At 42.6% G+C, this 19,963-nt stretch overlaps 1 protein-coding gene across 1 annotated transcript in view; it reads right to left on the bottom strand.

The window, feature by feature from the left end:
* AGO4 (argonaute RISC component 4) overlaps nucleotides 1–13,329 on the bottom strand; it is a 34,455-nt gene extending 21,126 nt beyond the window's left edge. The window contains exons 1-3 of the mRNA XM_048500148.1: nucleotides 12,842–13,329; nucleotides 4,530–4,695; nucleotides 1,665–1,785 (exon numbers count right to left, since the gene is read on the bottom strand). Of these exons, the coding sequence (XP_048356105.1) occupies nucleotides 1,665–1,785; nucleotides 4,530–4,695; nucleotides 12,842–12,860 (306 nt within the window). The 5' untranslated portion in view covers nucleotides 12,861–13,329. The remainder of the gene's footprint in view (nucleotides 1–1,664; nucleotides 1,786–4,529; nucleotides 4,696–12,841) is intronic.
* Between the last annotated feature and the right edge of the window lie 6,634 nt (nucleotides 13,330–19,963).

Below are 19,963 nucleotides of genomic sequence, written 5' to 3'. Positions count from 1 at the left end.
TTTCTTGGTTATACTACAATTCTTCAAGTGAGTGCAGCTTGAGAAGAAACTTGATCCAAACCAGCTGAGGAACTGGGACTATTTTAGCTGCAGTCAGGGGCATACCATTATAAAACAGCATCAGGGGCAAGCTTTGAAATCATGTTGGTTGGTGTTTGCTTTCTGCTGAACTGTCCTGGTGCCAGCAGTCTCTGCAAGAGTGGAACAGCTCTCCTCCACCTGCACTTTTGACAGCCTTGACATTAGAGGGGCAACATCCCAGGAAGGTTAGGGTAGCAGCACAGAGATAGGTGTCATGCAAAGCCGCCTCTGGTCTCATGGACCACACAAGGGGACTTCCCCGCCCCCAGTCACCCACCCCGCATCAGTCAGCTGCCCCTCACTTCTCCACTGCACAGGAGCCCACAGGGCTGCACCAGGGCTCTGCTAGGCACCTTGAGCCTGACCTTGTGACCAGGCTGCACAGAGTTGCACGTCCTGGTCAGTGGAGTCTTAAAGGGGCTGTAGCAGGCAGGCCATGCAGGGCATGCTGATGTGGTGCCAGTGCTGCTGCTGCCGTTGATGGTGGCGGAGGGCAAGAATGTATGGCACAAGGTTCCCAGGGGGCTGAGGGTCCTGTCTGCCTGCCACAGGGCTTGAGGTGGCATGTTTGCAAGCCCAACTGCACCACTCAAAGGTTGCTGTGAGGTGAAATGGAGGGAAACCCCAGCCTCGGGTTAGTGTTCTCTCAGAACTGCTGCCCCACCGGTCCCTTCAGAACAGCAAAGGTAGGAAGGGCAGCCCAGGCCGGCAGGCCTTGGTGGGTGGCCTCATGTCTTCATTGTGGTTTGTCTTCAAGTGGGAGTTGCCACAGCAGCTGGTGAAGATCTCAGCCAGCAGGCTTGGTGGTGTGAGATGCTTGCTCATGGGGGAGGAGGGGGGGACTATGTCAGGATTTGACCTGGGTTGGGGTGCTGTGTGAATGCGCTGACAGACTAGCCCAGTGCACCTCCCTGCACGTGATACTTGAACATGGCTCCCGGGCCATCTGCCCCCAACCCTCCAGAAACACCATCGAACGCAGTGGATTACATCTGCAGACGTATTTTCACTCTTTCTCTGTTTACAGCTCTGAAGCACTTGAAACATGTATCTGTTGGGATTTGGCAACATTCTTGGCTCCAGAATGAATTAAAAAGTCATGAAGACTATAACCAAGCCTGAAAAAGTATAATTAGTCCTAGTTTAAGAATGGATTAAAAGTCCTTTGGAAACATCCTTTCTAGACAGCAAACCCATCCTGTACAACCCTTCTTTCCTCCTTCCACTAAAGAAGATAGCTTGATTCAGGCATAACGCCAAACCATACTAGTTGGCAGGAGTAAGCACAAACTATCATTTGCCATTCTGGCAGCAATGGAAAAAAATAGCTTGCCACAAGAAAAAAAGAGGAATGTAATCAATCTATGGTTTGGCTTCACATCTGAATCAAGCCATTGCCAAGAGCCTTTAAATTACTGTGGGCCTCCTGAAAAATGTTCTGCATAGCATTTTAAAGAACTGATATTAATCAATATTCTACACTTCTATAATAAGCTGAAGGTTTGGCTAAGCATGGTACCTTGAGGATGCAGGCACTGGGCCTCTGAGGATAGCATCTACAGAAAGTTCCTCAAGTCACTTACCCTGTCTCTGCCAATGGGCAGAGGATGTGCAGTATACATGTTCCTTTTACCATCATAGCCAGGCTGCCGATCCCCAAATATCTGCATCTTGAAGTGTCTCACCATTGTATCCACCACCTCCCTAGAAAGAATTACAAATTGAATAGAGGTTATTATTAAGGACAAGCCAAAATTCAGGCAGTACTAGAAGCCTCCAAGTTAAGAGTGGAATTGTAGTACTTAGCTAAATAAACAGGTACTTACAGATCATACTAGAAACATAGTGAACCAGACAGAGGGATACAATCATCCCTAAATATAAACACTACAGAAAGGACAGGAAAGATGTACTGAGAGGTGTGGTACTCTGCAAATCAGAAGTGGACCAGAAGTGGCCCCTTAATGCAGCCATTAAGGGGAGAATTACCAGGCCACAAAGGTAACTTAGCACTGGAACGCATCATTACGCTTCCTGACCAAAACTGTGGGTGATGTTAAGACAGATAGCCCCAAGAGACAAAACACAGTCAAAGTACTTTCTACTGTCTTGCTGACTGAGTAAACACACTTTCAGATCAGGACAGAAAAATTTCTAGATACTATAAATGATTGCGCCTTGGAACCATTAGTCATGGGACTGGACAGAGGGGAGAAAAATCTGAACTTAATTCCAAATAGTTTCCAGGACAAGGTATAAGAGATAAACATGAGACAAATGAGTAGGAACAGTGGCTACAGAACTACAAAACTCAAAGTATATAGAAAGTTGCCACAAAATTCCAATACCGTTATACCTGATTTCAAAGGCAGGTTGTTCTCAACAATGGGGATGGGGGAGAGAAAGACTTAGAAATCATGTGAAGTTCAGAGAGAAATGTAGTCACAGATCAGGCAACATGACAGCAAGTCCAAAATGATGTCACTATGCTTAACAACCTGAGGGAGGTTATAAGGAACAAGGGTGCTTCTTGTAAAAATTGGGGATCTTGGTAAAATGCAGGAAAAGGAGCACAAATTTCAGCAACATTTAGGAGAGTGTGAAAATCTTTTAAACAGGGAGATGTCGACCTATTGGACAAAGGAGAAAAATGGCTGCTACAGGAGACTAGGAAGACTACAGGGTAGATTTTCCTTTTAGCTTTTTGTCTTCATTGCTGAAGATTCTGGACAGATATTCACCCCAAAATGGCAATGAAAGATGAAATTCCATGGCAAACAGATCAAGAAGTAGGCCTGGATGATGTCTGAAAGTTCCTAAAGAACTTAAACATGACAGTGCTGATCATTCTAACAAATAGGCCACTCATCACTAAGAGAAGCCACAATAGAGGATTACAAAGCATATTATGTGTCTAGATTAATGTCTTAATGAGGAAGGGTCACCGTGATTTCTGCAAAGCAAAATCCTGCCTCACTGCCTTTTGGAGTTCCTTGAAAATGCCAAGATACATGACACAGAAATAATCTGGTGGACATATATTTGGAATGTCTTTAAAGTTTTTGTGAAAAAAGTCTTTCATTACAGGCCATGGAACAAATCTGGCAACTGAAGGACAAGTTGGTAAAGCCGAAGGCAGGAGTAAAATGCTCCAGAACAATGTTTTCAAACAAAGCAACAAAATGGCAAAAAAAGGTTTGATGTAAATATGTGTGAAGTGGTACAGCAATGAGGCAAAAGAACCCTTACTTCATAAATATACTGATGGTGTCTGAATTGCTGGTAATGAGCCAGGGAAAATACCCTTGGTTTAGAGAACAGCTCTAACCAAAGTTTATCCAACATGTGATGACAGGGAAAAGCAAAAATCATACAAATAACTAATATGTGAAAATAAAAATGTCAGCATCACAATAATTATGTATGATACAGCCACATTTTGAGCACTGTGCATAGTTTTCGTCACTCCATTTCAAAAACAATATTATAAAGGGGAAAATGCAGAAAACACCATCTACAGTGATTCCAGTCAGGAAAGTCTAAATGTTTAGAGCCTTGTAGCTTACCAAAAAGGGGGTCATAATAAAGATGTTTATATATGGCACAGAGAAAGCAGAAGAATTTGTCTCATCCTCTCCTATTAATATTGGAACAAATTAAATGAAGGACTAGAAAAAGATACTTCAGAATACATAGCCAGTGGAATTTACTGTCCTGCATCCATGAACTGAGGACAGGTCTATCAGCAGCTAAATGAAACCTCCATGTTAAATGGTAGTATAAAGAAGAAGAAGAGTTTGGATTTATATCCCCCCCCCCTTTCTCTTCTGTAGAAGACCCAAAGGGGCTTACAATCTCCTTTCCTTTTCCCCCTCACAACAAACACCCTGTGAGGTGGGTGGGGCTGAGAGAGCTCCAAAAAGCTGTGGCTAGCCCAAGGTCACCCAGCTGGCGTGTGCAGGAGTGCACAGGCTAATCTGAATTCCCCAGATAAGCCTGCTAGCTCAGGCGGCAGAGTGAGGAATCACACCCGGTTCCTACAGATTAGAATGCACTTGCTCTTAACCACTACACCACTGCTGCTCCTAAAAACTTCCAGGGGAAATCTAGTTGTCAGCTGTGAATTCTGAATAAGATGGACCTTGGGTATGATCCAGCAAGGTTCACGTGTTCTTCTTGTCACAATGTTTATCTACAGTTTATGTATCTGCAAACAAGAGGCACCTAAATTTAGTCAAAGAATAAAGTAGTTTCTACAAAATACCAGCATCTCATCTTGTGGATGGGTTGGATGCAGGAGAATTCCATTGTTCAGGTTCTTAAACAACTAATTTTAGGATTCCAAAGCTTAATGTATATTTTAGTTTTCACTCAAGTCACCAATTGGAACATGCACAACAGTTGGAGAATTGTTACAAATATTCTAGATGCTATCATGTTAGCCATACCTGTTCACCCTTCGGGGACGCTTTTCTGGTTTGATATCCACATCATAATGATAAACATCAATTTTAGGGATCTGCACCTGGAAATGATTGGCTAAGAGACGGATTGGTTTCCCAACTGTTCCTAGGCCAGGGCGACGGGGCGGTTGGAAAAGGCTGGCTGGTGGCCCTGTGAAAAATGTTAAAAGGTTTCAGATGAGCACCTACTGACAGAAAATTCCATCACATGTATTCCAGTGAGTCCAGATCAAGATTGTGTGTCATTTGTTCTCTTAAAGACTAATTTACTTGCCCAGGTAATGATTACAACATATTATTCCACAGTTCTAGCCAGTATTGATTGACACACATCCAAATCAAAGACCTTTATTGTGACCTTAGTAACCACTTATATGCAGTTTTGCTTCTTAGTGGTCTATAAAATTAAAGCCCTGTGAATGATTTCGTTTTAGTTGTTCTCCATAAATTCCTGCCTCCAGTTCCTCACAGTACTCATAACTTTAAGATCTTGGTAGTCTTTTGCATCATGCTATTACTTTTGTCATTTTCTAAAGCAATCAAATGTCCACGTTCTAACTAAAAATTAGTGAAAACCAAATATGTTATACATTCCAAATGACTGGTTATTACACAATCAATTAATAGCAGAACCCCCTTCCCCCCGATATTTGGCCTGAAGGATTCTTGTGGGATCCAGGTGGCAACATCCCTAACCAAAGCAACTCTCAAACATTTTGAAAATATGAATAAGGTGAACTCCAAAGATAGACAACTGTTCACATCAGACTAGCAATAACCAATGTGGCACAACAGTAACCACCAATCTTCCTATGAGGTGTTGATTCTCAGACTTAAGCGTTAGGCCCTTAAGCAAGAAGTAATGGATCCAGCCTAGTTGACATTGCAAGGATGTGGCAAGAATAAGAATAAAAAATGCAAACTGCTCATTTGGGTTTTCTGATTGGTTAGCCTTGTCAATGAAACAGTGGCATATCTTCATCAAACGACTCATTTATACAAGTGGGCTCTGCATTTTTCCAATTCACTCTCACAACCATCCTGGCAGCAGTGAACAAAACTTAATAGCTCAATATTCATATAGCCTTTCAAGTACTCTAACAGCCTTATCTTAGGTTCGTGAAGATATGCTGATAACTAGCATTTCACTAATAACCTCTGCTTCATTTTTACTCCATCTTTCTCACAGAGACAACTCAAAGCAGCCTATAAAAACTAAAAATATATTAAAAGCAATGCAATTATATAAGAACAAATAACTGCAAAAGAACTATTTAGAATAAAAATAGAATATTTCTACAAACATTAAAACTATACATATAAAGAGATTAATTTTTTTAAAAAAAACCTAGCATTTGCTATGATGATTTGTCACTTTTTGGGTAGCTTATTCAAGAGGAAGACTGTGGTCCAAACATGGTTAATGGTAGTAGGGAAAGTTTTTTTTTAAATCTTGGCTTTGCTTACTATTAATTCTTTACATTGAACTCAATAAGCACATTGCCATATCATAAGGGGGTCCGTCATCTCGGGGGAGGGATTGTTCTGAAAGGGAAATGTTTCTTTTGGTAGCAATTCTGAGCGAAAGATCCAAGCATCATGAAATGGGCAGATTTCTGTTCAAATTTCAGAATATAAATTTTACTGTTACAACTGCATGCCACAACAAAAATACCTTAAAATGTTACATGTTCATGGCTCATTAAGTAATTCGAAAATCAAGGTCTGAACGTATTAACCTCAACTGCAAAGCAATGATATAAAACACACTTGTGGTTTGAACTGTTAAAAGCCAAAACTTAAAAAAAAATTCTGCTGGAAGAAAATCATACCCGTAAAGCTTGCACCAGTCCCAAGACCCAGAATCTTACCTTATTGCCGAACTGCAATAATTAATGCATTCAATTAATCTGTGGTTAAGACATCACTGCCAACTTTACTGATCAGAAAATAAGGCTTTGGCAGTCTTAGACTCTTGATCACAAACGGCCTTAATGTTTTACCATTTAGTTAAGTTTCATATATAAAAACACTTTAGTTTAAATGCAAATTTTGGGTAATGATAGACTTTTTAAATTATATCAATTTAGCATGCTCAAGGACTAAATTTATTAATGATAATTTTAGATCCTGCCCAGGCCGCTTCTTGATCAAGGCAACAGTTCATATTCAGCATACTCCATCACGTATATCTCAGTATGCATGTCAACACAGAAGCCAAAAAGCCCAGGAAATCTGGTAATACTTCACCAATACTAGTCAGCTCACACAACTGCTTAACATGTGGCAACCTAATTACTGAGTCTTAACTGCATTGTGCATGTGGATAACATTTCATCGAAACAATTTGTAAGAAGAAAGCCACAATTCAGCATGTCACTTTGCAATAGGACTTGGCCATGCTTTCATCACCAGTATCCATAACCTACACATTGATTACATGGTAGCTTCTGAAAAATTACTTGTAGAGTCTTCTGACCTTATTTTCTAACAACCACCCTACCACTTTCTTCTGCTTCTACCCATGTATATACACTTCTGCTCAATGAGAGCAATATATATTTCTAACAAACTGGGCTTCAGCTCACGAATGCTTACGGCACAATACTTTTGTTTAGGATGAGGTGCCAAAAGATTCTTTTATAAGTGGAAAACTTATGTGAGTGTGCAAACCTGACTTGTGCCAACAAATGATACAAAGGACTTTGTCTGCCAAATGCCCAAGGCAATCTGGATTAAAAAAGAGCAGCCATTTAAGGAATTTTGTGAACCAGTCTTACTGCATCACACTGTGTCACAATGGATAGAAAGCTATGCTTGCAGGTGGGAAATTCAGAATCTGTATACCACTTTGAGGTCTTTGAAGGACATGCTTATGATGTACTGAAACCTGCTGGCGTTCCTCTTCCTAAGAACAAGAAAAAGTCAACTAACCACATGAAACTGTGATGGTAGAACCCACACATTGTAAACTTCACTTGCTATGAACTTTACTTACTAAATTAACTTTTTTTAAGCCCAACTTCAAAAATTACAACTCACAGTACTCTCTGCTAGTAGCACCATGAGCCATACTCTTCTCCAAATCATATATCTCCAAAAAAAAGTAGAGATCTACCTTTCGACAGAAGAGTTGCTTGTACTTTAACCACAAGGTAATGCAATAGCAGCAGTGGGTCTAGGACTACTCCCAAGCTGAATCTCTCTCGTACTCTCTGTCTCTCTTAAGGGGAAGGATAACCTTCTCAAGAGACAGCATTTCCTCTAAGCTCCTCTCAACAGACTTTCCTGTCAGCTGGCTGCTATCAGCATCTGTCTCATATAGACTGAGCCTCAGTTTATTTGCCCTCATCCAGCATGTTATTTAGCTCCTGCAACCATTCAAGACACAAACCTGATACATAGGAAAAGCAGAGGGAAATCTAGCTGTAACTTGCATAGTGATACCCTGGCCCAAATTCCGAGTGAAATCACACAGCTGTTTTACACAGGTTTTAAAGAACATGGACACACAGAGACAGCTGCTTCAGACTACTGGTCCATTTCAATCATTGCTACCCAAAGTAACTGGCAGCAGCTCTGCAAGGCCTCAGGCAGATAAAGATCTTCCCCAGTGCCTGCTCCCTGAGATTATTTTAAATGGAGATGCCCAAGACCTTCTGCAGGCAACACACATGCTTTTCCCTGAGCCCTCCTTAAACAAGAGCCAACAGAACACCCCCCCCCCAAATCCTGCAAGACACTTTCCACAAGGTCCACAAGGCAGAACAATGGTGCTTCAGCACTGGAAGCTTCCCTGCAAGATAGAAATGGTACCATTGCAATCCAGGGCATCCCTCTTGCCCCCCCCGCCCCCCACAGCAGCCTAGAGTCCCGGATCACACACAACCCAGTACAAATCCATCCACCTTTTCCCTTTCTGAACTCTACCTCTGGGAAACCAAATTGAAAAAAAAAGATCATTATTCTGTATCATCCTGAAAACCTACAGCTAGTGAATGACTGTCCTCTCAATAAAGGAAACTGGGAGGTAGAAAATTTTCTAACACAAGAGGGTTTCCTCCGTCCCCAGCTGTAAGATAGCTCTAGTAGCTATCTATTTACTAGACTATCACTACTGTTTTTTTCTTGCAAAGTCCCTGTAAAATTTCCTTTAACCTAAGAGAGCACATCTATCCATATATTCCTGCCCGGTCACTGAGGTTAGAAGGAGAAGCCTACATGGCTGTCTCATTCCCTTCAGAGGTGAAGGGGTGGTGGCGGCCTAGAGGGCCTTCTCTATAGTGGCCCCTATACTGTAGAATGCCCTCCATCCAGAGATTACCAGGCACCTTGAGTTTCAGCACCTGCCAAAGACTGTCCTCTCCACCTGGGTGTTTGACTGACACCCCCCACTAGGAGGGGGCTCCCCGAGATGTCTGTATACCTTTCCCTTTTTTGTGCATGGGTGGGGTATGGGGTGTGTTTGAGATTTTAGGGTTTTCAGGATGGGGTTTTATTGTGATTTTATCATTTGTAGATGACAATTTGTATGGTTTTCTTGTAACCCACCCTGAGACTGTGATGAATTCTGCATGGGCCAAAAACAGTGGTGTGAAAACTGTGTAAACTCTTTTACACCGTTTTAAACCATTTTACACAATTTTCACACTGCTGCTTTTGGCCCATGCAGAATCTGCCTGTGGTAAAGGAAAGTGAATAAATGTAAACAAACAAACAAATAAATAATAGTTTAATAATCAAAGTATAGCTGTCAACTAGCCAAGATAAACTGAGATTAAGTAGACAAACTAAGAGATCAAAGCACTGTTAACACCCTCAGGCATCAGCAACTGAAATTGAAGACAGGAGCCTTTGGCTATCTCTGCTATTGATTCTGCCCCAAAAGAGATATACATATGAGAACCAATAACCCACAGAAATACTCCTTCAAGTTTTAAGTATGTTTCCACAGTTTAGAGCAGTGCTAGAGGTGGGAAGGTTTACCTAATTATACCTCTACTAAACAGAAGAGCTCCACTGAACATGACAGAGCAGATACAGAGTTGGCAAATAAGTTCTCCGCCTCCACCACCACTACCACACATTTATATCTGCTCCAAACTGTTCTTAGTCACAACCTTCAGAAGTTTGCCTTCCAACAGTGCTCTAATTTATCATATTAACGACTTCATCCTTGCAGCTTCAGAAAATCAAATGAGAAAATCTGATCAGTTGTACAAGATGCTTAGAAGCTACAATAATCCACCCAGATAAGAACACTATTCTCAAAATTCACCAAGACTCTTCTCTTATGGTCAGGTGGAACTCATCTAGATCCAACAACTTTCTGAGGCTACGATTCCTCTGGAGGTTCAAAGAAAACCAATATTCACTTGGCAGTGAATCACCCACAACAAAAGAATAATCACAGGCTAGTTCACTAATGATCACTTACCTCTAATCTAGAACAGTAAGCCAAACTGGGTATTACCTAATGACAGTGTATTGGGCTGAATATATACCAGGAGTCACATCTGTTTAGGAGATCTTAGTGGGCAGACTGAAGCTCCCCAAAACACCCACAACCACCTGTGTTAGCTCAGTTAGGCTGACTGCTAGTAGTGGGGTGGGTGGAACAACAGATGATCTACTCAACAAAATAGATTGGCACACAAGGAACTTTGTTTCTTAGAATGAGATATTATATTCTTAAAGACTAGAACAGCCTACTCATCTACATCCACTACCCCATAAACCTGCTGAATGGAGCATCCAAATGGCTGGACAGATTTCCCTCCAGAAAACAGCCAAAGCTCCATAGTAAGCACTCTCTTCAACAAACAACAGGTTTTGTCCTACTATGCATTAAAAAGAAGCTGCTGGATACCTATTCAGACCCCAAGAATTCAACTGACAGCTTGTAATGGGCCACTCTTCCTTTAACATGTTTTGCCATTCCCCAGTATCTTCCCCTACACCATAAAAAACCAACAGACCATTACTCCAGCCCAAACATAGCTATGTCTATGCCCACTAGTTTCTGCCCATTCTGTAAAATGCCATCTAGCAGATCAAGAAAGGAAAGAGCTTTGTTTAAATAAAGAAATACCTGCAGAATTGCCCCAAGATTCTACTACAGGAATCCACAGCTACTATGGGAATCCTATCAGCCAGGCCCCAAATATTAAACCAAAGGAGCACTCTCTCTGGCATTTTAAGTGGTGACCTGTTTTTAGGGCTAGATATATGCCCTTTAAGGAGTTCAGCCAGACACACAGCAAACCAAGTTAAGCAACCAGTATCACTTCAAGGAATAAAACATGTTGATTTCACCATGCACTCAAATGCAAGCTAAAACTACTAGGAAGATGGATAGAACTGAAAGAGGAGAGGAGAAAAAGAAGGGGAGACTCAAGGTAGCAACAATCTCATCTCCTTCATTGGATGGAGTTAAAAATGACAAAGAATTTTATTTATGTATTTTTCATTATGAAGTGGTTAGCCATTTAAGGGGCTCTTTATGGCAGTATAGAACTAGAAAACAAAATATGTAAGTGACTCATCTAGCAACTCTAGGTGCCTGATTTAACATTACATGGTAACAGCTTTCAGCCCTCACACATTTCAAATGCATGCTGCAGAACACTAAATTCAGCATCTGAAAAGTCTTGCATCTATCAGTAATGCAAAGGCGAGGAAAATTCGTATGCAACTTCCTCAGCTTTCTCAATAAGGCTACATTGAAACTCCAGATTATCTAGATAAATAAAATAATGTTTTAAAACATTAATTTATGAAGAACCTAAAAAAGATTAGGTGATATACAAGGCTCACAGAAAGACAGGTCATGCCCAACAGGCCGAGCTAATTGAAATGTGCCAGAAACAAAGCTAAACACAATGCTGGGGAAGGCCAACAATTCCACAGGCTAGCTGAGAAAGTAGTTTCGTAAGAGTTTTTCCACCAAGAACAAGAATCAATTCTTCAATGATGCTCTGAGAGAAATGTAAAAAGTCAACCCCGTATTTATACGTTAAAGTGAGAACCAGTGGCTAGGATGTTGGACTCTCACTTAATCTACATCACAGCATTGTTGTGACGCTAAAATGACCAAGGGGAGAAAGGTCTTGCTCTAGTCATGACCCATCTAAGCTTATAGTTAACAAGTGGTTCCAAGTAGATAGCAGGGCAAGATTTCTGAGGGGTAATCCCAAAGTATAATGGGGAGCAAGAGCTTTGCACTTCGCTCAGAAGAAATTGATATTCATTATCAAATAATCTAGAATTGAGACGATGATAAATCTCTGTAGGGGTGAGCATATGTAGGGACAAACGAAGTAAATAATTAGTTATGAAGTTCAGAGCTGCCTGCACAAACATAGCTCAACAACAATTTACAGATTAAAACATATTAAATACATACGCACATACAGATATACACAAATAGGCTCACAATTCCGGTTTGGATTTTTTCCCCACCTCTTAAAAACTGGAACCCACCCTAAGTCGCTGAGAATAACACAGGATAAACAGAATTACACTACACATAAACATGACAGGGAGGTCACAGACCTTAAGAAACCTTTAGCTAGAGGTCACTGAGCATGGACTACTATGCTACTATCAGGTCAGACTCTTAACAATCGCAGCCAGAACTTGACAGTGCAGGGTCAAGTTCATACTAGTACAGGCTGCATCCACCTTCTCAAGACCACTTCACACATTACTTTTTACATATATGCACTGAAGCCATTTAACAACATATGCCTAGACACACAAAGCACATGAATGCAACAACGATACCAGCCAAAATTCATTATAACGCAACCAATGTTCCTCTGCAAGCCACAATTGGACGTTGTTCCTCAATGTGTTTCATGCTCTGTGGCAAACCTGAGTTTTGCCTCGGTTTGATAAAGGAAAACGTTCTACAGAAACAGAAGGAGCACGTCCAGCTACTTGAAAGCTCGTGGCTTTGCTTTCTTCCTAAAAGGACTTAGGCTTCCAGCGCTATTACCAGAACCCACCGTAGGTCCAGCAGCCCCCATTTCCCCCGAAATCTATACAACCTTCCCTAAAGAGTCAACTATCCCCCCTCCCCGCAAAAGCCAATTTCCCCTTCCCCACCTGTTCCAATGTCACCCAAAGGAGCCCCATCACCCTGCCCCCAACCCACCTCTTTCCCTCATGTTTTACTACTTCTTCCCTCCTCCCGCACTGGGCCTGGAGCCACGCGGCCCTCGGCGCAGCCCCTCCCCCAAGCCACACACCTGAGGACCTGCCCAGCTTTCCTCCCCCCTGGCGAGGCCTCTCACCTGGTCCCAGAGCCTCCATGGCGACGGCGGTGGCCTCGCTGCGGTCTCCCCCGGCCCCGGCAGCCCCGGGCCCCGCAGCTCCAGCCGCCGCCGCAGCGTATCTCTTAATTTCAGGAATATTGGCTCTGGGGTGAGGGTCGGTGCAAAAGAACTGGGTGGGGGGGTCGAGGGGGAGCGTGGGGGGAGGGGCGTCGGTCCCCGCTTCACAAACAAACCCCCACAGCTGCGCGGCGGGACCCCCAAGCGAAGCGACCACCCCGGCCCGCACCCTCGGCTACTGAGTGCGCGCCGCTCGCGAACGCGCCTTCGCCCCCACTCCCCCGGGGCAGAGAAAGATAACGACGCCGGCGGCAGAGGCTAGGTATGGTAACGGGACGTATCAGCGCCCGAGTGCGTGCTGACGTGAGCACGTAATTTCCTCCCCTCCTCCCCCCCACTTCCAGCACAGGGAGGGAGGGAGGAGGAAGAGAAGCCGGGCTTCCTTTCCCCTTTCCTCCAGACAGCTGTTCGAAACGACGTGCGCGTGCCTCAAACCCCGCCCACTCAAACCCAATCCATGTTAAGGGAAAGAGGCGGGGACAACGGCGCAGGCGCGCAAAGAGGTCTGTCACCATCGCTTCAGGCGAACGTCGGGGGCTATTTTTCGGCCTGTGCCTTAAACTGGGGTTCGTTCGCACGCATGCGCGCTCCTACACTGGCTCGCCTCCTCATTGCACCTCCTTGACAGGCATGAGAACGTGAGGGGCGCTCGCGGCCCTGTGGTCGGCGCAGGGAAAAAGCGCACGCTCCCGCACACGACTGCTCTCTCGCGCCGCCGCCTCCGCCTCAGTCGCCTAAACAGACCCATCCCCGTGAAAGACATTTAAAAGGCAGAAGCAGCTCCGCCTTCGCTCTGCCGCCTTACTGAGACAGACAGCCACACCCGCTCCAGGTAGCTCACCTGGTCAAGTTCTTCGGACTCACTCAGCAGTCATGTGAATACGGCAGAGCACCTTTGAATATGAGCCGAGTGCCTTCCCTTCAGTCTCAAGGAACTTCAAGCATTTACTTGCACACCTGCCTGCTTGTATTTTTTTTAATACCAGCACGGCCTTTCAGTCTCCCACCAACAGCAAAACAACAAAAGGTTAATGAAATCCGGTCCTAAAGAAATACAGCGTTCGTCTGTAGCAGTACATTAACTCAGGAGTCTAGCAGAACCTTAAACTTCTTTTAACTTGTAACCCAGCATAAACTTTTGCACGTCGAAGACACAAAAGCTCTGACTCATGAAAGTGATGCTGATATAAATTTTGTCATCTGTGAAATATTACTGGACTCATCTATTTATTCTAAGAAAACTAACATAATATTTTTGGTAAGAAACTAAACTGTGAATTTGAAAACTCACCAAGCTGCCTGAGGCAAACAATTAGTGTCTCAAATAGGTAGCCATCCATAGTAACACAGTTTCTTTCAATCTTCTGCCGAGCCCCCTTCAAACACCAAAACTTAACGCCATTGCTTGAAAAAGAATGAACTATATAACCTTTCTGTGTTCACAGCTGATACCAATTGCAATCATGATGGCAGTTCAGGTTTTTTCACTTTAACTAACTATACACTACAACCCCACACACTTTACTTGCAAATAAAGCCTACTAAATACAATGGGACATGTTTGCAAGTGAAGATACACAGGCTTAGGTCACACAGCTGCTATTGTAAACATATTCACAATGTTGTCAGTTTGAAATCTATAGGACTAATTTCCAAGTAATCATATTTAAAGGGTCAAGCTCTAAGCTAGTGCAAACGTAAGCTCACCTGGAATGCAGTAATTTTCAATGGATCGCACACCTTAGAATCACAGCTGCAGGCTCTCTATTCTAATTTCTCCACATTTCACTGTTTGTAATTAATTGCATTTTCTGTGTGTGTGTAAAAGTTGCATTCTACTGATAAATATAACAGTTATTCTTGCGGGCATTAATGATTGATTGGTACCTAGCAGCTAATAGTTAACACAGAGAGCAACGATCAATAGCAATCATGAGATGTCACTCAGAATTTGGCAAGAAGGGGAGACACTGGAAAAACAGACACTGCTGTCATTAGCCCTTGAGCAGTTAAAACATAACAGGGGCCAATCCTGAAGATTCAATGCCATGTTTGTTCCAGAGGTCTCAGTAATTTGGAAAACCTTCTCTACAGTAAGTGCCTTCAGGATTCCAGCCTTCTATGTATATGAAACTTGGGAATTAAGGAAGCCCCTCCTGACAGTACTGGACATATTGTTGGTGGGTACTCAGTTTTGTGTCTAATAATGAAATGTACCTGACAGGTCACCATAGTGTTTACTTCTGCTCAGAAAAGGTGGCACTCTAGCCTCAGGTGCTTCTGCCTCATTTTAAAGTTCAGCCTACTTTGCTCTGCTGTGACTCTGAAACAGGAATAATCTTTTTTCCCTTCGCAGCATCATTGCACATTGTAAATCTTTTGGCTTTCCCAACACCTTGCTGCAATCCTTCCTCCACTTGCTTCAGGAAGATATTTTCTGAATGATAATAGCCAAAGTGTGTTTGCATCAGTGTGAGAGCAAAGGTTTGGTCTTTTTTGATCCTGCTTTCGTGGGCCTTTTCTTCACACATATACCCATACCAGTTTCCTGCAGGTCCCGTTCTGCCTTTCACACCACCCTGCACCAGAGGAAAATATTTTCAGGTTTAAAAAAAAAAATCAAAAACTGACACTTTAGTGCAGTGGGAGTGTTACCGCCGTGGCCAGGTAACAATAAGTGATTTCAGCTCAGCAACGTAATGTGGCGCAGGAAGCCGGTGATCTTCAAAGCAAAGGATTTTATTCAGAGGTGATGGTCGCAGCTTGGGCAAGAGAATCGCGCTCTTGCAACCCAGTGCAAGAACTTTTATTCCCAAACTTCAAAGGGGCAGGGAAAAGGGGAGGTGAGAGGGCAAGTCCCTCACCAAATACCAATAAGAAAACAAACAACACAAAAGCAAGCTACAGTTACAACTTCTGAATGGGATTACAAAATCCCGCTGTCAAATGTCTTCTCGCGGGATCTCGCAATGGTGCTGAAGGGAAAGCAGATAACAGTCCATTCAGAAAATCCAGGTGGGCTCGCTACTGGACCCAGCTATTTCCTTTATCTGATGGCTGTTTCCTTTAGTAATACCCTGAGGCTCCCGCTTCACATCGTTGCAACAAAGAAAAGTTCAAACTGTCCAATGATGGTCTCTGCACGTCTCCCATTACTGAAGGGAACAGCCATCTGATAAAGAAGATAGCTGGGTGTGGTAGCCAGCCCACCTGGATTTCCTGAATGGACTGTTATCTGCTCTCCCTTCAGCACCATTGCGAGATCCTGCGAGAAGACGTTTGACAGCGGGATTTGGTAATCCCATTCAGAAGTTATAATTGTATCTTGCTTTTGTATTGTTGTTTTCTTATTGGTGTTTGGTGAGGGACTTGCCCCCTCACCTTCCCTTTCACCTGCCCTTTTGCCCCTTTGAAGTTTGGGAATAAAAGTTCTTGCACTGGGTTGCAAGAGCGTGATTCTCCTGCCCGAGCTGTGACCATCACCTGCAAATAAAATCCTTTTGCTTTGAAGAATGTCGGCTTCCTGCGCCTCATTACGTTGCTGAGCTGAAATCACTTATTGTTACCCGAGCAGCAGCGGTAACAAACCTAAGACCTAGTTTTGGGAAAGCAGTGTAGGTAACCCTGTTAAGCGCTGTTATACCCCACTGATTTTCATGCAAAGAACTAAAGTGCGATCTTTTACCTGGGAGTAAGCTCGGTTGCTGGCAATGGGGCTTGCTTCTGGAAGTAAAACCCTCCTAGAATTAGAGTGATTCACCACGTTGGAAGAAGTTGCCACCGGTTTGGCTTCAAAGCAAAGCCACCGACTACCACCAAGCTTACTCCCGAGTAACGTACACCTCGGAGTCAACTGTTTTTTCTAAACTATAACCTCAGTATTCAGGTTAAATTGCCGTGTTGGGACTTTGCTATAAATAAGTGGGTCTTGGGTTGCCATTTGGGCACTCGGTCTCGAAAAGGTTCGCCATCACTGCTTTAGTGTTATAATGCTATAGAGGTAGGTCAACTACTGATTGTTTTTAAAGTCTAAAAAAGTCCTCTGGTGGCTTCTGATGGGGAATAACAGTGGTAGAAGACTCAGAGGGAAGTGCATGGATCACCTCTGTGTGGATGTTTCTCTACTGCTGTCAATTCAGCTGTGGCAATGCCCAGGTGTAAGCAGTATGAGGGCACTGATCACATTTGTTTCATTAACAGTTCCCACAGATCCTCATTTCAGAGGAATGTATTCTTTACTTACATGATGATTGCAAAGAGCCATGTTAGTCTGTTGTAGCAAAATTAAAATTTAGTGGCACCTTAAAGACCAACACTACTTATTTCAATATGAACTTACACTGAGATTTACACTTGAAATTCCCCTGTACAGTTTCTGTCACATATCTGTCTGAGAAAGTGGGCTGTGTCCCATGAAAGCTCATAGTGAAGTAAATTTTGTTAGTTTTTATGATGTCACTATACTTTTGTTTTATTTCATTTATTTATTTAAAACCTTTATTAACCACCTTTCTACCTTATAGAACTCAATATAACTTACCACGTAACAAGGAATAATATATAAGAATACATAAAACATAGACACTGTGAATTGATTTAAATTTAAACCTGCCAATAGGCAGAAGAACTGAGCTAATCAAATACTATCTAAAATAAAAACATCTACAGCTGCTTCAAATCAAATGTGAGGGGGCCAGTCAGGCTGCAGGCATACGTACTTTCCTGAGGAAGCTACTCCATAATCGTGGGGCTGCTTCCAAAAAGGCCCTCTCTTGTATACCATCCAAATGAGCTTCTCACAAACAAAAAGAAGGCTTTTTTTGTAGGAGGTTGGCTTTAAGGACTGTCAGCTCTATTGTGGCAGAAGTGTTCATGGACTAGAACCTATTCATCGGCTGCACAAATCTAGGAAATAGGCTTCAGTCCAGGAAAGTTTCTGCCCCAATAAATCTGTCAGCCCTCAAAAGTACCACAAGACTCTTTGTTTTTCTGTACAAGGGCCCAGCCTCTGTCTTGCCCCAGCTTCTGCAATAGTCAATTTGGCTGACTCTTTCTAGCTACTGCAAACCATGCCCCAGTGGAAACAGGAAGAGAATCATGATTTTTGTGCCTGCCTGTTTTCTTTTACAGTCCTCACAAAACATTTCCTATTTTATGGTTTATTTCTGTGGCCAATTCTCTCGTCTGACATAAAGTACAAATTGCAATTTGAGATTTAAGTGACAGCAACATTTATTGTTTCTATGGGAAAGATTTACCAACTATAAATGCCACGGTAAAATTTATTTCCTTTTGATGTCAGCACATAAGACTCACTGTCAAAACTGGCAATCTTTCGGGAGTTTAGGTAGGGCAACAACTTGCAGCTTCAACTTCAGGCATTTGGAATTACATCATGGTTCTCAGTCCTTGCACATGCTACAGTTTTTGCAGGATCACTAGTAGGCTCTTTGTGAATACAGCATTTCTGTCTGCAAAATTCACCTTCATGGAACCATCAGTACACTGATCAATTGATTGATTATATTTGCATGTCATTCTTTCTCCAGTAGGATTGTCATCAGGTCCAGAGAATAAGTCCTGTGCTTTTTATAGGAGCTTAATGGCATGTTGTCTCCATGTAATTAAAAACCTTCAACTGTTCACTTCCACATATTAAGCCTCTGTTAAAAGAGCCAGGATGTCTGGTTTTTTTAGGGCAGTTCTGACAATTCTACCTCCAGGAAGGTCACATTGGTAGATGGTTTTCCCCACATATGGCTGATCTGGGATTTGAACTTTCAGTCTAATTTTATTACACATATTCATCTTTATAGGTTAGACATTGTTATTTGAGAGCAAACCACTGACTACTCATGGTATGTATTTTGGAGAATCTTCACATTTCTTCATTTCTATGTGCTAAAAAAGGAGACAGCTTGATAACAGAGCATATGCATTGCAACCATAGGCAAGGTTCCAGATTCAATTTCTGGTACATCTACCGAAAAGGATCTCAGGTAGCAGGGAAGATGGGATGAGCCCTTGGAATGTTGCTGCCAATCAGGGCAGACAATATTAGTAATAGGGACCAATGTACGGAGTATACAGCAGCCTCACATACCATATACATTTTTAAATGGTTTTTTGGCAACTTGGAAACTTTTTTTCATTTTTGGGTTTGTTTTTGTTTTGCTGTGAAGTCATAGCTGACCTCCCCTTCAGACACACACACACAAAACATACCCAAAGAGGCAACCCTGTAGGGTTTTCAAGGCAACAGATGAACAGAGGTGGTTTGCTATTGTCTGCCTCTGTGAAGCAATCCTAGTGTTCTCCAGTAGTCTCCTATTGAAGTATTAACCAGGGCCAGCCCTGCTTAGCTTCCAGGATCTGATGAGATCAGCCTAACTTGGCTCATCCTGGTCAAGACAACTTTGAGCTATGTGGCAATTTAAAAAAAACTTAAATAGTCTGCTCACTAATTTACTGTGTGCTTTGCAAACACATAAATTATTTTTAGCAGATGGCGCTGCCAGTCCTCAGAATAGAAACGGTTAACATTTGGCTTTGAAAACAATCTCTGTGATTTTGGCAAATAAGCAGGCATTAAAAAAACCCTCTTTATTGGCATCTAATAAATGAGCCTTTACTCAAGCACAATTCTCAGGAAATGCCTCCACCTGAAAGTACCTCCCTGTTTGCTTCAGTTTATGGCTCAGGCCTTGTTCCATATTCCCTTGTTCACAAAAACAAATTCTGCCAAAGTAGGAGGCAGATGTTCTCAGTGCTGGCACCCATACTTTGGGACTTCCTTCCAAAAAAGATTCATTTGTCAACAGATTTGCCTGTGTTTCACTGCCAAGTGAAGCTGCTTTTATTTCAGGCAGCATCTTCTGGCTGCTCATATATGGACTGATTGTGAGTCTGTGCTGCTGTTTACATTCCGATCTGTAAACTGACTTCATGCTGATGTTTCATGGCTTGTATGCCCTAATCCTATGTGTGTTGTCTCAAAAGCAAGTTCAGCAGAGGCGTATCTAG

This window comes from Sphaerodactylus townsendi, linkage group LG06 (genome assembly GCF_021028975.2).
Source record: "Sphaerodactylus townsendi isolate TG3544 linkage group LG06, MPM_Stown_v2.3, whole genome shotgun sequence".
In the NCBI taxonomy this organism is placed as follows: Eukaryota; Metazoa; Chordata; class Lepidosauria; order Squamata; family Sphaerodactylidae; genus Sphaerodactylus; species Sphaerodactylus townsendi.
Note: the sequence above shows the minus strand (reverse complement) of the source record. Positions and strands in the feature narration are given on the sequence as shown.